Source organism: Copidosoma floridanum, unplaced genomic scaffold (genome assembly GCF_036245765.1).
Source record: "Copidosoma floridanum isolate Cflo_tuat_1 unplaced genomic scaffold, Cflo_Japanese_pri ptg000007l, whole genome shotgun sequence".
NCBI classification, from domain to species: Eukaryota; Metazoa; Arthropoda; class Insecta; order Hymenoptera; family Encyrtidae; genus Copidosoma; species Copidosoma floridanum.
Window position 1 is genome coordinate 9,323,578 of NW_028321884.1, and position 16,982 is coordinate 9,340,559.

General features: G+C 41.4%; 5 protein-coding genes across 5 annotated transcripts; 3 read left to right on the forward strand and 2 right to left on the reverse strand.

The window, feature by feature from the left end:
* The first annotated feature begins 710 nt into the window (after positions 1 to 710).
* On the forward strand, positions 711 to 1,965 carry rtv (QVR superfamily protein rtv). Its single transcript, XM_089589166.1, has 3 exons — positions 711 to 938; positions 1,249 to 1,416; positions 1,504 to 1,965. Exons 1-3 carry the CDS (start codon positions 863 to 865, stop codon positions 1,698 to 1,700), a joined length of 441 nt encoding a protein of 146 aa, XP_089445292.1. The 5' UTR covers positions 711 to 862; the 3' UTR covers positions 1,701 to 1,965.
* A 94-nt stretch (positions 1,966 to 2,059) lies between these two features.
* Positions 2,060 to 3,951, reverse strand: LOC106647473 (uncharacterized). Its single transcript, XM_089588907.1, has 4 exons — positions 3,937 to 3,951; positions 2,732 to 2,858; positions 2,559 to 2,633; positions 2,060 to 2,289 (listed from the first exon to the last, which is right to left on the reverse strand). The coding sequence occupies exons 1-4, from the start codon at positions 3,949 to 3,951 to the stop codon at positions 2,060 to 2,062; spliced, it is 447 nt and encodes a 148-aa protein (XP_089445033.1).
* A 1,640-nt stretch (positions 3,952 to 5,591) lies between these two features.
* Positions 5,592 to 7,964, reverse strand: LOC106647474 (uncharacterized). Its single transcript, XM_014363880.2, has 7 exons — positions 7,887 to 7,964; positions 7,569 to 7,740; positions 6,819 to 7,165; positions 6,476 to 6,745; positions 6,052 to 6,414; positions 5,789 to 5,887; positions 5,592 to 5,713 (listed from the first exon to the last, which is right to left on the reverse strand). The coding sequence occupies exons 1-7, from the start codon at positions 7,962 to 7,964 to the stop codon at positions 5,612 to 5,614; spliced, it is 1,431 nt and encodes a 476-aa protein (XP_014219366.2). The 3' UTR covers positions 5,592 to 5,611.
* Positions 7,965 to 10,493: 2,529 nt separating this feature from the next.
* LOC106647475 (uncharacterized) lies at positions 10,494 to 11,409 on the forward strand. Its single transcript, XM_014363881.2, has 3 exons — positions 10,494 to 10,730; positions 10,796 to 10,916; positions 10,991 to 11,409. Exons 1-3 carry the CDS (start codon positions 10,494 to 10,496, stop codon positions 11,407 to 11,409), a joined length of 777 nt encoding a protein of 258 aa, XP_014219367.2.
* A 304-nt stretch (positions 11,410 to 11,713) lies between these two features.
* On the forward strand, positions 11,714 to 13,160 carry LOC106647476 (uncharacterized). Its single transcript, XM_089588908.1, is given in 5 exon segments — positions 11,714 to 11,754; positions 11,862 to 12,048; positions 12,125 to 12,290; positions 12,350 to 12,594; positions 12,786 to 13,160. Coding segments are annotated over 5 exon segments (1,014 nt in total).
* Positions 13,161 to 16,982: the final 3,822 nt, after the last annotated feature.

Consider the following 16,982-nt stretch of genomic DNA (forward strand, 5'->3'; position numbering starts at 1 on the left):
GCGGAGCAACGAACTCCGAGCTACAGCCGTTGAGCGCGAAAATTTGAAACGACGGAGATTCACCATACCATTTAATTTTTCAGCCTTCGTGCGGCACTTTTATTTCTTGAGTTTCGTCCTCCTTCTCGCTCTGGTGGGCTACTGCTACGGAGTTTTCAAGGCTTGCAAGAACCGACGTTACTTCAAAATTCAGACCTACGAGGAGATAAGGAAGGACAAAAAATTGCTGGACGAGTCGGATACCGAATTTTAGTTTCATCGACCACACATTCTCATCGAAGTTTAATTCTGCATCCATAATTTACGCACGATGAGAAACAATGAATTTTATTAGAAAAAAAAAAAAAAATTGTAACGATTAAAGTTTAAACGTAACTTTTTTTTTCTTCCAACACACCTCCAACAAGTAAAGTGAACAATAACGCAAGAGAAGATGGAAAAAAAAGGATTTCCCAGTGGCGTTGCACAACATCCAAAGAGTTAGGCAAATGAAGTCGTAAACGTTTTCAGTGACGGCAGACGCGTGTATCAGCATTTTTTCAAAGATCGTTACAAAAGAGCTACACGAGCATAGCGCAGCAGTGGTACAAGTACGGGAGCCGAGTATAGTGGCCTCTAAAAAAAAAAAAAAGAAACAAAGTGAAAGGTACGAGAGAGAGAGAGAGAGAGAGAGAAGCCCGGTGCCGATGCACGGACAGTGTACACAGCGACGCGTTCGGATTCTGCCTTGGTGGTGGCACACGTTGAGTTAACTTTTATCAGCTCGTCGCAAAATGGCTGTGTGCGTCAAAGTCATCCTTCGGATCTGAAAATATCGGAGAAATCGTACTTTACACGTAGAACAAGGATCGGATTCACGAGGATGTGGGTTTGGAGGACGCTGGCCACGGTAGCGATTGTCCTGATGCTACTGGTGGATCGGCCGATCGGCAGCAAAGGTACTATATGTATACATGGGAAATATGGCTGATCGGTATGGAATTTTACTTTCGATTTGTGACCTGTCAAGATTTTATGGTTTTCACGTGAACGAGATTGGGTAGTTTAAAAAAAAATAAGTAAATTTTTTCACCAACATACAGTTCATGTTGGAGTTTAAGGTTTATCTCTAGTATTCTCAAATGCAAAAAAAAAACATTTGAATGGCATATGTGCGTAATTAAAATTATTTCCTTAAATCCCAAAGGGAAGGAAAAATCAACGTTGTTTCAAAATAAAATAAATAACAATGGAAAAACAATGTTGCAGCGCACATGAGAAGATGCGTCAAATGCAGATCGAGGGGGGAATTGGGATCATGCAAAGATCCGTTCAAGTTCAACGCGACCCAAATCGAAACCGAAATAGGAGTCGAGAGCATACCTTGTCCCTCCGGCTGGTGCGTCAAAATCATTGAAAGCAAAAATCTCAATAATGGTAACTTTATCATGTGTACATAATTTTTTCACCTGTGATGGTATTAAGTTCAACGAAACCGATGATTTCCAATGTTTTGATTTTTAGAGTACGGCGTAGCTACGGAACGTGCGTGCCTCCAACGTGCCCTCGAGGATAACGAGGAACGATGCGCCTTTACCAAGTGGAACTACAAAAACGTGTACATGTGTTTTTGTAAAGGAGATTTGTGCAATGCTGCCTCCACATCCTCCACGATCTCGGTTTTGTACGGCATCGTGGTAGCTCTCATTTTCTTGCGGTGATCTATCGTATCCGAGAAATTTCACAAAGTAATACATCGCGACCTCCGTACGTACTCGTATCGTGTTATTTTGGTTTAACAACTGTACATGTAGATAGAAGAAGTTGCATGGAATGTAATTTAATTTTTGTTTGTTTTTTTTTTTCCTTGATTATTATGTTGTGTTACACTTACTTTTAATAGCTCTTTTTAAGTCAATTCAGTCGGATGATTGTGTACATATATATATATTATAACATAGATTTTCGCACGATGTAAAATAATACATGCTTCACACTTTTTTGATAATACAACGTCCAAAATGTGTTGTTGTTATTATTACTCTACAATATTAGAATTAAAAAAGAAGAAGAAAAAAAGTCACACGCAGTGAATGACGTTAAAACCGTCGTCCCAGCGATACCACGGTGAACTCGGTCTCAAACTACCGAGCACATTGCCATTGAGGCCGTTTAGTTTCCGCAACTCCTGGTGCCTCAGTACTGCACGCTCGTGGGGTACGTCGCTGAAGAACAACTCGCCTCTCCCGTACAAGTACTTCACCGCGATCAGTGCCGCTTCCCCGATAAGCAACAGCGGATCCGAATGGCCTGAGAGAAAGAAAAACCCCAAATTATATTCAACCAAACTTCATTGGGTCGCACGTGATTGTATCACCTAGTCCGTGAGAAAAACCTCCTTCCCCGGCACTGAGGTCGTTTCGTTCGATGAATCGTGGACCGTCTGGTCTTTGCGACAAGTAACGAGCTCCACTCCGGGTTGGGTACCCTGTGAGAACATCATACACGTATCGTGCCAACGGGGCAGTGAATACGCAGCTCGTGGGTTTTGTTAAAAGGGTACAAAAAATGTGGCTCACCAGATCCCGAGTTCAGCAGCGTGGAGCTTCTTCTAGCGACCGACAGGTAGGATTGCTGCTCGACGATCCGCGCCCCTGGAAAAGGAAAAGCCCGTCAAGTTTGTCGTTACATTACAAAATAACGGGTGCATGGAAATAAAGTGGACGAGGAACAATGGACGCGTGTGTTTCACCATCCGTGGTGAGCCCGTGCTCCTGTATGTAAGGCGGCTGCACGAATCTCACGCGGATGCGCGCGAGCGGTGGGCCCACAGTCGCCCGGATCGTCAACGCCGTTACAAGCAACAGCCTCAGGCACAGCTGAAATTTCAACAGTACGAGCGAACCGTGTATATATTATACATTATATTATAAATATACACCAGAGGCAATATGTATTTTGTAGAAAAATTAAAATTTTAACGCAACTCGTGGCTTAAACGCCTCAGCTTCGGCAATATGAGCCCAAGAGTAAGTATAATATAATAATTTGCACAATAGCCATCAGAAGTGTGTATGGGTGCGCTTGCAAGAGTGCAAACGTTTTTTCGCCTCCGATCGAGAGCGGGACTACGCGTATACATAACGTAACAAAGTGCCTTTATGTACCTTTTTTTTTTCTTTTATGTACGCGCGTGCTGATGGGCTCGTTTTTTTTTTTTTTTTATCTCGTCTTTACCGTATAGCACGCGTGCGGTGAGACTTAAGTAATCGAAGCTTTTTTTTTTATTTTAACCCGTTGGAACTCGCGATGGGCAATTTATCACGCGGAGTAGGGAAAATAGCGTCTCGTGCACACGTGCATTACGTACCCATAGATGCCGATTTCGCGTGTACGGGAACAGTTGAAATCCGAACGAAGCAATTTTTTAATGTTTTTTTTTTTTTTTTCTTTTGTGACAAACTTGTGGATGCAAAGTAAAGAGAGAGAGACAGGAGGGCGAAAACTTTCACGTCTAATCAAACAAAAAGTACCCATACTTGTGATACTTTTCCCCGAAATACCGCCTTGCGCAACCACGGCTCTGCGGGACATGAATAACGCAGGTTTGACGCTCCCCTCGCGCGGACGTGTACACACGTAACTCGACGAGCTCGCACCTCGTGGAAAATTTGTACACGCGCGAAACTCGGAGCATAGAAAATGGAAAAAGAAAAAAAAAAAAAAAAAAAAGGCCCAGCCTCCGAGTGGATTGCGGCATCCGTCGGAGAGGAGCGCGCGCTCTCTTATAAATTCGTTCCGAGGATTGCGCTGTAATATATATTTTAGCGCATGCAACGCGCTGGAAATGACACTCACAAGTAAGTACATGACTCCTCGTATATATCTCACCCCCCTCCCCCCGTTGCCGTTTGCAAGGATCAGGCGAGTCTGACATTAGCGAGATTTGTTACGTGCGTTGTGAACTGTCATGTTTACATTTGCGCGGATGGTGTCGCTGATTATACGTACCTATACGGCAATGCCTATGTACAATCATACAGTTAGTTGTCATCCACCGATTGATCGGTTTTTACCCTCTTTGTTTTTCAGGATTTCCGGATTAACGAGTGGAGCGGACTTTTTTCCCTACTGTTTCGTGTCGATTGCACTCAACAATCATTATTTTACTTTTTTTTTTTTTTTTTAACTGATCAGGTATAATTGTCAACACTATTGTTTTATATTTCAAGCCACGGCACGCGCTTGGCAATACAATTTTCCCATACGACTTTGACTTTTTGTGAAAAACGTTTGCACCTTACAGTAAAAATTTTTAGCGGGTACGATTCGATGACTCAACTCAAAATATTGTTTTAAAAACGTATTATCTCGTATATGATAATGTACGTTTTTTTTCATTCGGCTATTGAGCATATTATCTCGATGCAAATATATTTTACGCGGCTCATACTTGGAAACTTTTTACCAGATGCCTTGATTATTATTGAAAGAAAAATTTTTATGAATTCAGAGCTATTTCTTCGCTGTTGGAATTATAATCCAATTGGACTTAATTAGGCTTGAGATTTAAATGGTTATTGAAATACGATTTCAAGTTTTATAAATTTTTTTCAAATATTTCAAGAAGCAAGGATACGTTGTATGTTTTTAATTTAATTCAAAAAATTATGAATAATATACCACAGTTTTTAGTACACAAATAAATCATAGTATTAATATATGGCACTAAAAATGGCAACTCACCACACGCATCTCGATTGGCGTCGATGTTCTTCTCCAAATAAAAGTGATTTTTATAACTATCACACACCCAGTTTCGTGAGCGAAATTTCTAACATTTCAAAGGTACGAAAATATATTTATGAATCGCGCCAAAAATCAACACTATAATATGCATGTATATATATGTATTTACGTAGCTTGTCTACGACCATGTGAGGATAAAGTTTTGCTGGGAACTGAGATACCGCCAGCTTGTCAGGAGAATGTCGTGAGATGAGCGGCTACAGTTTTACCCTTACTCGCGGCGACTTTCTCTCTCCCCATTTTTCAAGTCCCAAACATTCTTATTGTTGATAGAATAAAGAATTATCATGATCATTCGAGCATTGAGTATTAACTTGATTCGATACAAAGTTTTCAACATATTACCAATGCGGTTTTACAACAGAGAATAAAAAGAAATAATAAATTTCGAAACTACTTATCTGTCCTGTTGAGCAAGTAATTTTTAAACTAATTAGTTTTTTTTTTTTTTTTTTTTTTTTTATCAACTTCAACGCTGTTTAAGTAACAAAAAGTAACTATGGGAGAAACAATAAAAAAGTAATATTACAGGGAAAAAAGTAAGTATTCATTTAGTTTTGTGTTTTCATAATATATTTAAAAATAGTTTAATAAACGATGTACAAAATTTATTACAATTCGAATACTTGAGATACTTAACAAAGTTTAAAGTTTTTTAGAATAACGTTTCCCATTACCATCAAATTCTATATTATAATTAAACTATCAAAAACTTCCACTTTCATTGTGTTGTACGAGAAAACTTGTAAAAATGTGAATCAATCCAAACATCTCTAAAAAAAAATTTTTTTTCATGCAAGCTTGATAGTATTTCAGACGTAGTTTAATTTCTATTGATTTCATCTAAATTGAACAGCATATTGATGTTTAAATCTTTCAATGCAAGTTCGATGACATCGTGTTTCTCATTCACAGTTTTGCTTGCCTGCGGTATGATAAAAAAAAATCGCTTAAAAATAAGCAAAACGTCATAAATTTAATTAGTGAATTTCACACAAACCTGAAGGGTAACTAATTGACTGGGATCATCCATAAGTGAAATTGGAGAATTCCCCTCTGGAGGTACGTTTGTTTGCTCACTTTCAATAAAGTCCAGCTCCTAGATAAGCATTTTTATTATTTAAAAAATATATCAGACAAATAATTTATAATTAAGGACATTCTTTTCCCAATGACGTGCTGAGTTTGATACACTTTTGTGACAAGAATATTTGTGAAAAAACGTCCTTAAAATATCGTACGAAAATTTTTTAAATATCTTACCGCGGGCTGATCAATCAGTTCAGCTGAATTTTCTAATAATACATCCAATACGCCGTCAGGGTCACTATCGAGCATGGCATGCGCCGTTTTTACATGCAACGCAAGCGTACTGTGTTGTCGGTAACGTCTCCGGCAAATTTCGCACGTGTAAGGCTTCTCTGGGGCGTGAACTATATTGTGCTTATAAAGACTAGAGTACTCTGTAAATCGCTTTCCACAGTTTTTGTTCGTACAAACGTACGGTTTTTCACCCGAGTGAATACGTACGTGGTTCTTGTAATTCGTAGAACTGGCAAAGGCTTTGCCACATTCCGGCTGTGGACACTTGAAAGGTCTTTCTCCCGTGTGCGTTCTTATGTGAACCTAAAAAATAATATTCATCAAAATAAACGTTGAACTAAAAAATGAATTAAAATAATCGTACCTTTCTAATATTACTTGTCGTAAATGATCTACCACAGCCTTCGTAGGGACAGACAAAAGGTCTTTCTCCTGTATGAGTTCTTATGTGTTTTAAGAGATCTCCCGAAGTTTTGAAACGCTTATCACAATCCTCACTTGTGCATTTGTACGGCTTCTCGCCAGTGTGAATACGCAAATGGGCTTTAAGACTATAACCTGTAGAAAAACTTTTTTTACACGTTGGATAATTGCACGGGAATGAACGTTGTTCAGCGTGGGTCCGTTCGTGAACCTGAAAAAGTTGATTTTTTACTGTAATTGATGAGGTTGAATGAATTTTTCGAGACAACTATTACTTTTCTTACTTTCAAATGGTGTAAAGTGCTGTATGCTTTCGTGCAATCATCCTTAGGACATTCGTGATTATTTTTTAATTTGTTTTCATCGCTTTGATTGTTTGCATCGTTTATTGGCTTATCGACTTGTACTTCTTGTAAATCTGCAGGGGTAACGAAACACAACATACCATCTATAATTTGAAACTGGTTGCAATCACTTTGCACGTCCTCGGACTCGTTGTTATCATTGTTGATGAATTTCACATTCACGGGATCCAATTGAATTTGCAGCGCTTCTTGGCCGACTCCTTCGATTTCTTGTAAAAGTATTGTACCATTTTCTATTCTCAACTCGGCGTCCTCGCTTACACAATCTAAAACAAATTTTTGAAATTTTAATATAATTCTTCGCGAAATAAATACACCAATCTATAGCCAAGTTTGTGTTTGGTTGCAGTTGTGTGTGTGTGAGAGAGAGAGAGAGAGAGAGAAAACAGTCATTTCGGCATAATTACGGTTTCTGTGGTGCCTTAATTTATCAGACAATTAAGACTCACGGGTAAACACACATTTTGAATTTCCGGCTTTCAAGTTAGATATCACGAAAAGCCCGCAAGTATATAGGAATAAATTTTTCCCGTGTTATTTTTAACATGAATATCTACTTGTACGAGAATCCACAAAGAAACCGTCATCACCCCGTTATTGCGTATGATTTTCAGTGCGACTGAAACATATAAGCGCATAATCCAAACTAAAGAGTATACGTGTGATTACCGTTTAAATTTGGAGTTTGTGCAATAAAAGCTTGTGTTCCGTCCGACAAAGTTATGGAAGTTAATGTGCTAAGTAATTGATCGCCAAGTACCAACTTCTGTACCTCCGTACTATCTAAATTATTATCATTAACTAATACTGACAGTTCGCCTAAAATATCTTGGTTATATTCCTAAAAGGGAAAGTGCATGTATAAATAATTACGCTTGAAAAACAAAAAGATAAAAAAAGAAAGAAAGAAAGAAAGAAAAAAAAAAAAAAAGAAAAAAAAAAAACCAACGATTGTATAATTTAAAAATTACAAGCTTTACAGCGTACTTCTAAATCTTGTAAAAGTGCATACTCTTCGTGCATATAAACAGTTTTGTCCAATGTTTGTGCATTTTCTGCTGACATAATTCTTGTTAGTCTACAACAATAAAATACGGTTAGTGTTAATCAACATCTCGTTCGACATGACGATGCTTGAGTGCTCATTTATAATGACATTTAGTAAATATGATTATTGTTATTTTTATTATAAAGATTCGTAGCATGAAAAGCAAGTGCAGTTGTAGTTGTTAATTTCCAACGTATCCCGAGAGAAGAAGAAGTACTTATTAATAATAAATGACATACATTAAACCACAAAAAAGCTCGTATCCGTTCCCAAAACACTTGTTAGTAAACATAAATGTACATATAGGTACACGGATATGTTGTAGTGAAATATATATATATATATGCAATAAGCCAATAGCCATCCCCTAAAAACAGTAGCCAAACCTTTAATGAGTATTTATACCAGCGGCGACTCATGGGTGAGGGGGAGGGGCAAGCAAGCCGATATAGAGGTTAGAAGAGGGATGCAAGGAGCCCTGACTCCATAAAGCGGTGTGAAAAGAGTCCCAGTGACCGATAGGGCGGTTCGTCGTTGATGCTCCCCTCAACATTCCAGGCGCGTGATTTTGTTGGGACTCGGCTTTACCTCGATCACCGCGGTGCAGTCCTCGGCACTGTTATCACCGGAGCGGCCACCTAGCCCCGCCATTTTTCGCGAACTGAGCTACCTGCCGGCCCCGCAGTACACGCCCAAAGAAGAAAACCGGGACAACAGCATCCGTGCGAACAGGATATGGACCGCTACACAATCACAGTATACGTGTAGCTCACCCATAGATATATACATTTGTTGTGTGCGCACCCCCTCCTATGCCTGTGTATATAACTATATGTTTGCGCGCTCGTTTCAAGAGGGGGCACTGGCCTCACCCTCACCCCCTCCCTCCCCATGTGTTTGCTCACACGTATATAATATATGTATATATATATATTGTCCCACAGCACTACTCCCTTTTCCCTTCTCTTTTACAGTTCCCCTCGCACACTCTGCCATGTACACTCTCTCGCGCGCGCACACCTTCGCAGGTGATCATTATCATCTGCGCACGATGATGATGGCCCAGCATCCATCAGCAAGTACTTGGTTTGCGCAAGTGGTCCGATAACCCTTGCCTTGCACAAGGTATACGGATTATCCCTGGTAGGTACACGTGAGCAACTTTAGCTTTATACAGAAAGCACACCCTTGTGTGTATGAATAAATTAAGGGGTGGCCGATTTTCGGTGTGACCGTTTTTTTGGTGCGCCTTCTTACTATTACATTGGAAACGGCTAAATCGTAACGCTCGTTGCAGAGTGAAAGTCTTACTTCCGTTACAAGAATTTTGGTAAGTGTTTTCAACAAGTAATCGATATTAAACATCTAATATCGATATTAGATTGTATTTTGAACTTTGAAACGTTCACCCATAAAATTGATAAAATTTAACACGCACTTTTTTTATACATGTGTACGACATAATATGACAATGTACAACTATTTATGTTTAAGAATTTTCACGTAAACTTACAAAAATTATTATTCAACCCAATTGTTTACGATGTGGTGACATTATATTTGTCCGCACTGGTCTCTTTAATATAATGATGAAAATACACGTAACTGTAAGCAAAAACTTACCTTGCGCCTCGACAAAGTTGTATATGTATGATCCCTCGTGTAAGTGGGTATACGTATATAATATATATCAAAGAAACTTCCCCGTGAGTGTCGTGCGTTTGACTGACTGGTGATGCAGACCAAAAAGCTAATGCCCCCCACGATTCCCCGGCTCTCCCAATGCATACAACAGCTGCTTTTCTCTCCCCTCTCCCAAAAAAGAAAACTCATCCCCTTCATTTTCCCTTTGTGCAAGGAAGCTGTAGAATCATCATCCACCGGTGAAAACCGCAGGATATGTAGCTCTCTATGATTTTTTATACGTGAATCCCCTCTACCGGTTTCTCTCGTCTCAACAACTGCTGCTCATGTGGTTTATTGCCCTCTTTACAATTTTATATGATACTTGAATTAAAGATATATATATATACTATATACGCCCTGTGTGGTCAGACACCTTTTTAAATTACGGGCCGATCGGCAACGCGCGAATCTCGAGACTTGTAACCGGCAAAAAATCGGTATTACTCGAAACATATTATTTGCTGCTCGAGTACACGACAAGCTATAGTTTTACTATCATTATTTTATAATTACACATGTCACAAATCAGCGATAAATTGTACATTTGGGTATTAAGTAAAAAAAAAAAAAATATATATACCCAGTGGGAAAATGGTAACTTCAATCAATCTACACCGTAAACGATGGATATAAAAATTCCTAACCTGTGACAGTCACACCACAAAACATGTCAAACCCAACCCTCATTCGAAATTTCAAGTAAACCTGACAAACCGCCAACCCAAGCAGGTACGCCAAAAAACAACAATAAATGTCTCAACCAATCCTCGTGGACACCATTCGATGCCGATTATTCCAGAGCACCCGTAGGTAGAAAAGCGTACCCTATCCCTCAACCGCACCCAAAGCTATGTACGAAGATGTCGGGCTACGTCACGGTCTACCAGAAGGACTACCCGTGGCCAGCGCGCAAACCTTACTTCCCACGTGTGGACCTCGGCTGCGTCGTCGCGGCGCCGGTGACCGAGAAAGACCTCCAACCATTGACGGCGGACGAGGTGTGCAAACAGAGCGAAGACGCAGCCGAGGCGAGGCTCGGGCCTTGCCCCCACACCGAGACCATTGAGTTCAGTCCTGTCGATACTTGTCTGAAAAAGGTATACCTTGCTGTTAATCCACTATCCGAGGAAAAAAGGAATCATGCAACGGTTCTTTGTTTCAGTTGCTCGACGACAACCCGAATCTGCTGCACCTGATGCCCAAGAAGCCGTCCCTGAACGCCCTCAAAAAGTTCAACCTCGAGAGGCTCAAGAGCACCTATCAGGCAGACTACAACCACGCGGGTAAGCATCGAGTACGTATAACACATAATATCGTGCAAGGCTTATGTTTTGGAAACTCGGTTTTGTAACAACAGAGGACCAGAACAAGGTCGACTTGACCGGGCTGCCGGAGAAGCGGGTGCCGTGTCCGCTGGACGATCCCGAGCCACCGGTGGTGGATTGCCGGGTGCACATGTCCGGCCGGGCCGAGATGTTCCGGCGCAAACGCCTCGCCAAAAAGGACGAGTGCGCGGCCAAGACGTCCTGCACCGTGAAGCCCCACGTGCCACGTAGGAAGCGGCCCATGGACGGCGACCAGCCCGAGTTCAGGAAGAACGCCATACCCGCGTGGACGAGCGAGTACAGGGAGGAGATCAACAAGACGGGGCTGGAGATCGCCAAGGAGCTGAGCATGAGCAAGAGGAAGAGGGAGATTCTCAAGCTGAAGAAACTACTCAAGCCGAGGATGATTTGCAACAATAAGGAGCCGGAAGCCAATAATGACTCGGATTGAGGGTTTTTTTTGGTTTGGAATATCATTTGTTGACAAATTTATACAATAAAGTCATACGTGGGTGCACTATACCGATGGGGGGGTGTAAAAGCCCCTCTGCGTGTTGTTCTTTTGTTTGTAACGTGTGTTTTTCTCATTATAACCTGTACAAAAAAAAATTGTTCTTCTCTTTGGGTGATGTGAACAAACAAGTCCGTAACGTGCCATTTATACGTACATTTATGTGCATATGAGCTGATAGAGAACACGAAATTTCCGTCATGGCGATATAGTCGCGTAGAGAGAAAATTCGAGGCCAAAGACAATGTCCGCGCGACGTCGGAGCCACGACAGTCCCTCGAGCCGGTGATTATACGTTTTTTTCAACGGTTGTGTCTCTCTCTCTCTCTCTCTCGGCAATCACCGTTTCTTTCGTTCAAAAGAGTAAAGTCGGGCACGGGAAGATGCCGTAGGAGCTCGCCGAGGGGCGACTGGGGTCGCGCGGAAACACCAACCAACACCGGTTACGCGGAGCACCGGGACTACAGCACGTTTTACAGCCCATCGGACATAGGCTTCAAGACGAGCGACGAGCAGAGCGAGTCCAATTGCTCGATTTCGCATTACGGCGACCTCGTCAGTCCGGACGACGAAAACGGAGTGGGTCTCGCTTAAATGTTTGCCTAAAAAATCCAACGCGAGCGACTGTACAAGATAATGTAAGCTTGCGTTTAAGGAAACGGAGGATAACTTTGGGGACCCGAGGCAAGAGCGCGAGAGGCTCGTACGGAACGTCACCTACTCGTCGCACCCGATCGGTAAGGGAGTGCCGATTTACGCTACCGACGACTACGAGGATGTGTCTCTGCGAAGGGATTACTTATACGCGAAAGGTCTGCATTGTTGTTGTTGTTATTTTTGAGATCTATAAGGTAAAAAAAAAAAACGATTTGTTTGGTAGAAAAGAGCAGAGTGGCCTACGAACCGATTTATGATCCCCGAGCGACCTCGGCAGCGCAGAAACTTCAGAGGCTCCGGGAACTTCAGCGCAGGCGTGACTACACCGAGAGGTTTTATTCTCACGAAATTCGAAAACTGATCGGCGATCACTACGTGGAGACGAAACCTTCGGCCTTCAACAGGGCACAGAATAAGGTTTATGGTTCGAGTTACGTCGGGGATCGGTTGACTCCCAAGGTCGTTGACGTGAGTTATAAACTTTTGTTTTTTTCACGCAGTGATTGCACTTCAAAGAAAGACAGTGGGGTGTACTTTGCTCGGAAATACAATAAGCCAAAGATCGGTACAAATACCGATCAAGTATAGACACAATCGCAATTCTTGGCCGGATAAAAACCTCTGTAAAAACAAGCAGCAATGAATCCTCGCGCCTACAGGGTTTGGAGCCATGTGGTACGATGACAACGGTGACGCGTCTGAATTGCGGCTGCGTCGAGCAAACAACGCGACCAATTTTCACGACATCGAGCGGCCAACAGGTCCAGAGGCGCAACTGCGCCCAAGACCAACAGGTGCACGTGCGAATGTCGGCACCGAACGCTCGCCTCGTCGTCGGGGGCAATCACCACCAGTCGACCACTACTGCTGGACCTACCAACAGCTCGGGAGGGACGAGGCTCAGGAGCAGATCGTTTGCGCACGAGCAGCGACTGGCAAGCCCGTCGCCCGCACCAACCAAACAAACGCCGGATCAGCAGAAAGGAACTTTGTCCGCGCGGAAAGCCAGCGAATTGTCCCTCTTTTCGGCGTGATTTACGAGGGATGGATCGGCAAATGTGAGAAATCGGTAGTGGAAGTTTTCCTGGAATTTGTAAATTCAACTTGCACGTTTTTTTTTTTTTTTTTTTTTTTTTTTTTTTTTGTACCGTTTTACTGTTACTGTACAGCAAAGTGTTGTGAGAAATATACAAGGATTGCATGTTCCTCGACTTTTGGGTGTTTAATGATTTTCTTGACAATGTCCACTGAAAAAACAACGTTCGAACTTGCGATCGGTATGCGATCGACCCCTCGAACATTCGATCAACCGCACTGTCATTTATCTTTTACAAATAAAAAAAAAAAAAAAAAAAAAAAAACAAATACAAAAATGCAACAAACTTCACACGAAAACAAGAGCCTGATATTTTGGACGCGCGTCGCGTGGCTTTAACAAATTTCGACTACTTACCATTTTCCCCGCGTCACGTCAAAGGCAACAAAAAATCGCAGTCAAAATCATCAGTTACACTTGATTCCCGTTTAATCCAGAGCCAAGATAGTTGAAAGAAAAGAAAAAAGAAAAAAAAAAAAATGATAAACTCGGGCGAATCGATCGCCATCAACGTAGCCCTAGCCTTCCTCAATGCCGTGCTCCACTACTTCCTGTACCGAATAGCCGTGGCGTTGATCCTCTGCGCGAAATCGACCATCATCTGGATATTCCAGAAGAGCGAGACCTTCTTACAAGCCCCGAAACAGCAGCCAAAGGTACCGAAGCCGAGATCCATCGACAGGGAGGACTCGACCGAAGAGGTCGACGCCGTGGGCTCGTGACCATTTTTCTCTCTCAGCGAAACAGGTATGCATACTTTTTTTTTCTATCGAAAGGATTGTTTGACCGCATGATATGCTTTTCCTTCGAACGGAGGACGAGGAGAAATGCCGTGTCCTTACAAGAAAACGCGGACGCACGAGGACTTTGTGTGGCCGCGTCTGGTCGCACTGACCGAGAAACCGGCGCAGCCGCCCCTGCGGACGGGAGAGCGGATATTCCAACTGGAGCCGGATAGGCGCGTCTGCCGGGAACAGACTCACGATGGCTTTACACGATTGCCGGAGAGGTGCGATGATACATTGTATTTGATCTTTTTTTTTTTTTTTTTTTTTCCCACTAAAGGCTTTTTACAAAACCCAACTTTAATTTTAGAGAACGGTACGGTGGAATTGAGACGAAAAGAGATGGCACACTGATGAGCCGAAGGACAGCGATGCTTGCGAACGAGGACAAAGTCAATAAATATTACGTGTGCGACAGGCTGCAGAGTACTTACCAGCGTGACTTTGGGATCGGTAAGATATGTTTGCAGGTCGGTAGGGTCCTTTCGATGGATTTGTTTGTTCATCGGGGATTTTTATTTGGATTTTCAGATGAATTTAGTTACGATGAATTAATCAACGAGGCGTTTGGAAAAGGATCTGGAAAAAGAGGGGAGAAGAAAAGACGCGCATACGTTGATCCTTTTGAATTCAAAGTGAGAATCGACACGAGAAATGTGATAATTTGAGAGAGAGAAATAAAATTTAAAGTATTCAGAGATGGTATTAATGGGTTATTATTAAAATAAAAAAAAAAGGAAAATTTATTGTAATAAAAAATAAGGTAACTGTTTTACATAGTACCTACTGATTATATAATATCAATCATGATATTTCGACACATTTAGATATTTTCTTATTGTTTGTTGTAAATTACAACTTAGGAGTTTTAAGTAAAAAAAAAAGCTGCAGTCAAACTGGAAATTTATATAAGCTGTCAACTAAAGTTTTCTGTAACTATTCTTGCTTTCTTACTCTAAGCTTAAATTCGTTTCTTTTGAAGTACATAAAGTATTAGCAGCATGAGAGAAAAATTAAGTTGTCAATGAATTTATTACATCGTCTTAATCGACAAAGGGTCTGTTATGAAACGAGGGAAACTTTTGAGAAAATTTTTGGATTCTTTGCACCCATTAAATAATTATCGAACAATTGCAAGAGAACTGCAACTGCTTCACAGCTTCATGTCTCCGGGCGGCGCGTCGCAAAATTAGCGCATACATGACCCAGTGCACAAAATTTCTTGTACTTGTCTTGTAGACTACTTACTGAAAGACATAAGTACTAAAGTATATTATGTTCTACAAGAAATCTTGAAAAAATGCGAGATAACTGTGTCGATACATCGATTATGTACTCTCTGCCCTGCGTTTGTGCAGTAAAAAATATACAAGAAGCCGACGCGAGCACGTTTAAGTATACCTGAAGTATTTCGCTTATGCAGAAGTGTAGATGCAGATGTGAATTTTCTTAGATATATATAATGCTCAGAGTATATTTTGCACGGCGGAAAATACTGGACATTCAATTCATTATTCAAATCTAATATAAAAAAGATACGAAGTTTCCATACGTCGGTACGTAAAAAAAAAATTTTAATGCATTTTCTGTTTACAATCAGCGCCATCTCACGTTGCGAATTTCGAACTCTTTCGTGACTCAGTGTCATGAGTCATGATCTTTGTTTTGTGGGTAAATCGGGGTTCTTTTTAGTTCGAAATTCGCAACGCGAGATGGCGCTGATCCTAAAATGCACTAGCCCAAAGCCCATTAGAGGCTAGTGCATTTTTGCAGTTCTACCACTAGACACTAGTCCAACCAACGCGAGGCATGCGTGGGTGACATTTAGTAGTTACATTTTGCATGTGATCATCAATCTCGAGCAGTATTGCGTATTTCAAAGCACGTAATTAGACCCTACTACAGGTCTTTGGTTTTTAACCTATATATACTATACATTACATATATTTACACACCTAGTGATTTACTTCTATCAGAAATCCCTAGAATCTAGGGTTTTTTCCAAGACGGTTCCCCTAGAAAATAGTTCACGTCAGTCCGAGTCCGCGAAATCCGAAACGCTAGATGGCGTTGCGACTTTAGAACTTCTGTGTGCATGGTGTTAGTGGTGTATCAGCTCACTGTATGTGTAGCCTGTATATGTGTATATAGTAATTTCTTTCTGGCGAAAAACCCTAGGTCACCGAAATCTAGGGTTTTATTTACGATTACCCTGGGTGTAATCCGCAATCGCCGCCAGCAGTTACATATGTACGACGTGACAACGTTGCGTGGTTGGGGGCGCTACTGTCGATTTACTGGTGATGTGATCCGCAATCTCACCAGCAGTAAAGCAGACGACGTCGGTCTACTATAACTCTTTTTCGTGACATTTTCTGATTGTAAACAAAGCAAAGCAGACGATAGAATGTCGGAAAATGTCACGAAAAAGAGCAAGTATACTATGGGTGTATTCCGCAAATGCTGCCAGCAGTTAAGTTACGTAGGTCGTGGTAACGCCGCATGGTCGGGTAGCGCTAGCGTCAACCTGTACTAACTGTCGGTGGGTTCCGCATGTCAACAAACTTTGATATTTTTTACTGTTTTCGCTCCCATGCCATCTGATATTTCGGAGTTTGTTGACATGCGGAACCCACCGACAGTTAGTACAGGTTGACGCTAGCGCTACCCGACCATGCGGCGTTACCACGACCTACGTAACTTAACTGCTGGCAGCATTTGCGGAATACACCCATAGTCCGCAGGCTAAGTATACGTCCTTAACCGCCTTTTTCACTAACGTTTAGAATAATGATTGAGACAATCAATGATTGTATCATGAGTTTTTGTATAAAGTTCAATTTATACAAATAAGTTGGTAAATATAGGCACACATGATTAATATTTAAACATTTTAAGCTGTATAAATATATAACATAGATTCCAAATATGCATTATTACCGCTGGAATATGCTAACAAAACCAAATATCCGTCT

Excerpts from the sequence above, each read along its gene's own strand:
- rtv (XM_089589166.1), top strand. The coding sequence starts at position 863 with ATGTGGGTTTGGAGGACGCTGGCCACGGTAGCGATTGTCCTGATGCTA. Across the intron at positions 939-1,248 it reads TCGGCCGATCGGCAGCAAAG|CGCACATGAGAAGATGCGTC; the intron begins GTACTATATGTA and ends ACAATGTTGCAG. Across the intron at positions 1,417-1,503 it reads AAGCAAAAATCTCAATAATG|AGTACGGCGTAGCTACGGAA; the intron begins GTAACTTTATCA and ends TTTGATTTTTAG.
- LOC106647473 (XM_089588907.1), bottom strand. Across the intron at positions 2,634-2,731 it reads GCACGGGCTCACCACGGATG|GGGCGCGGATCGTCGAGCAG; the intron begins GTGAAACACACG and ends TTCCTTTTCCAG. Across the intron at positions 2,290-2,558 it reads GCTGCTGAACTCGGGATCTG|GCCATTCGGATCCGCTGTTG; the intron begins GTGAGCCACATT and ends TCTTTCTCTCAG.
- LOC106647474 (XM_014363880.2), bottom strand. The coding sequence starts at position 7,964 with ATGTCAGCAGAAAATGCACAAACATTGGACAAAACTGTTTATATGCAC. Across the intron at positions 7,741-7,886 it reads CACTTTTACAAGATTTAGAA|GAATATAACCAAGATATTTT; the intron begins GTACGCTGTAAA and ends TTTCCCTTTTAG. Across the intron at positions 6,746-6,818 it reads GCACTTTACACCATTTGAAA|GTTCACGAACGGACCCACGC; the intron begins GTAAGAAAAGTA and ends CAACTTTTTCAG.
- LOC106647475 (XM_014363881.2), top strand. The coding sequence starts at position 10,494 with ATGTCGGGCTACGTCACGGTCTACCAGAAGGACTACCCGTGGCCAGCG. Across the intron at positions 10,731-10,795 it reads TCGATACTTGTCTGAAAAAG|TTGCTCGACGACAACCCGAA; the intron begins GTATACCTTGCT and ends TCTTTGTTTCAG. Across the intron at positions 10,917-10,990 it reads GGCAGACTACAACCACGCGG|AGGACCAGAACAAGGTCGAC; the intron begins GTAAGCATCGAG and ends TTGTAACAACAG.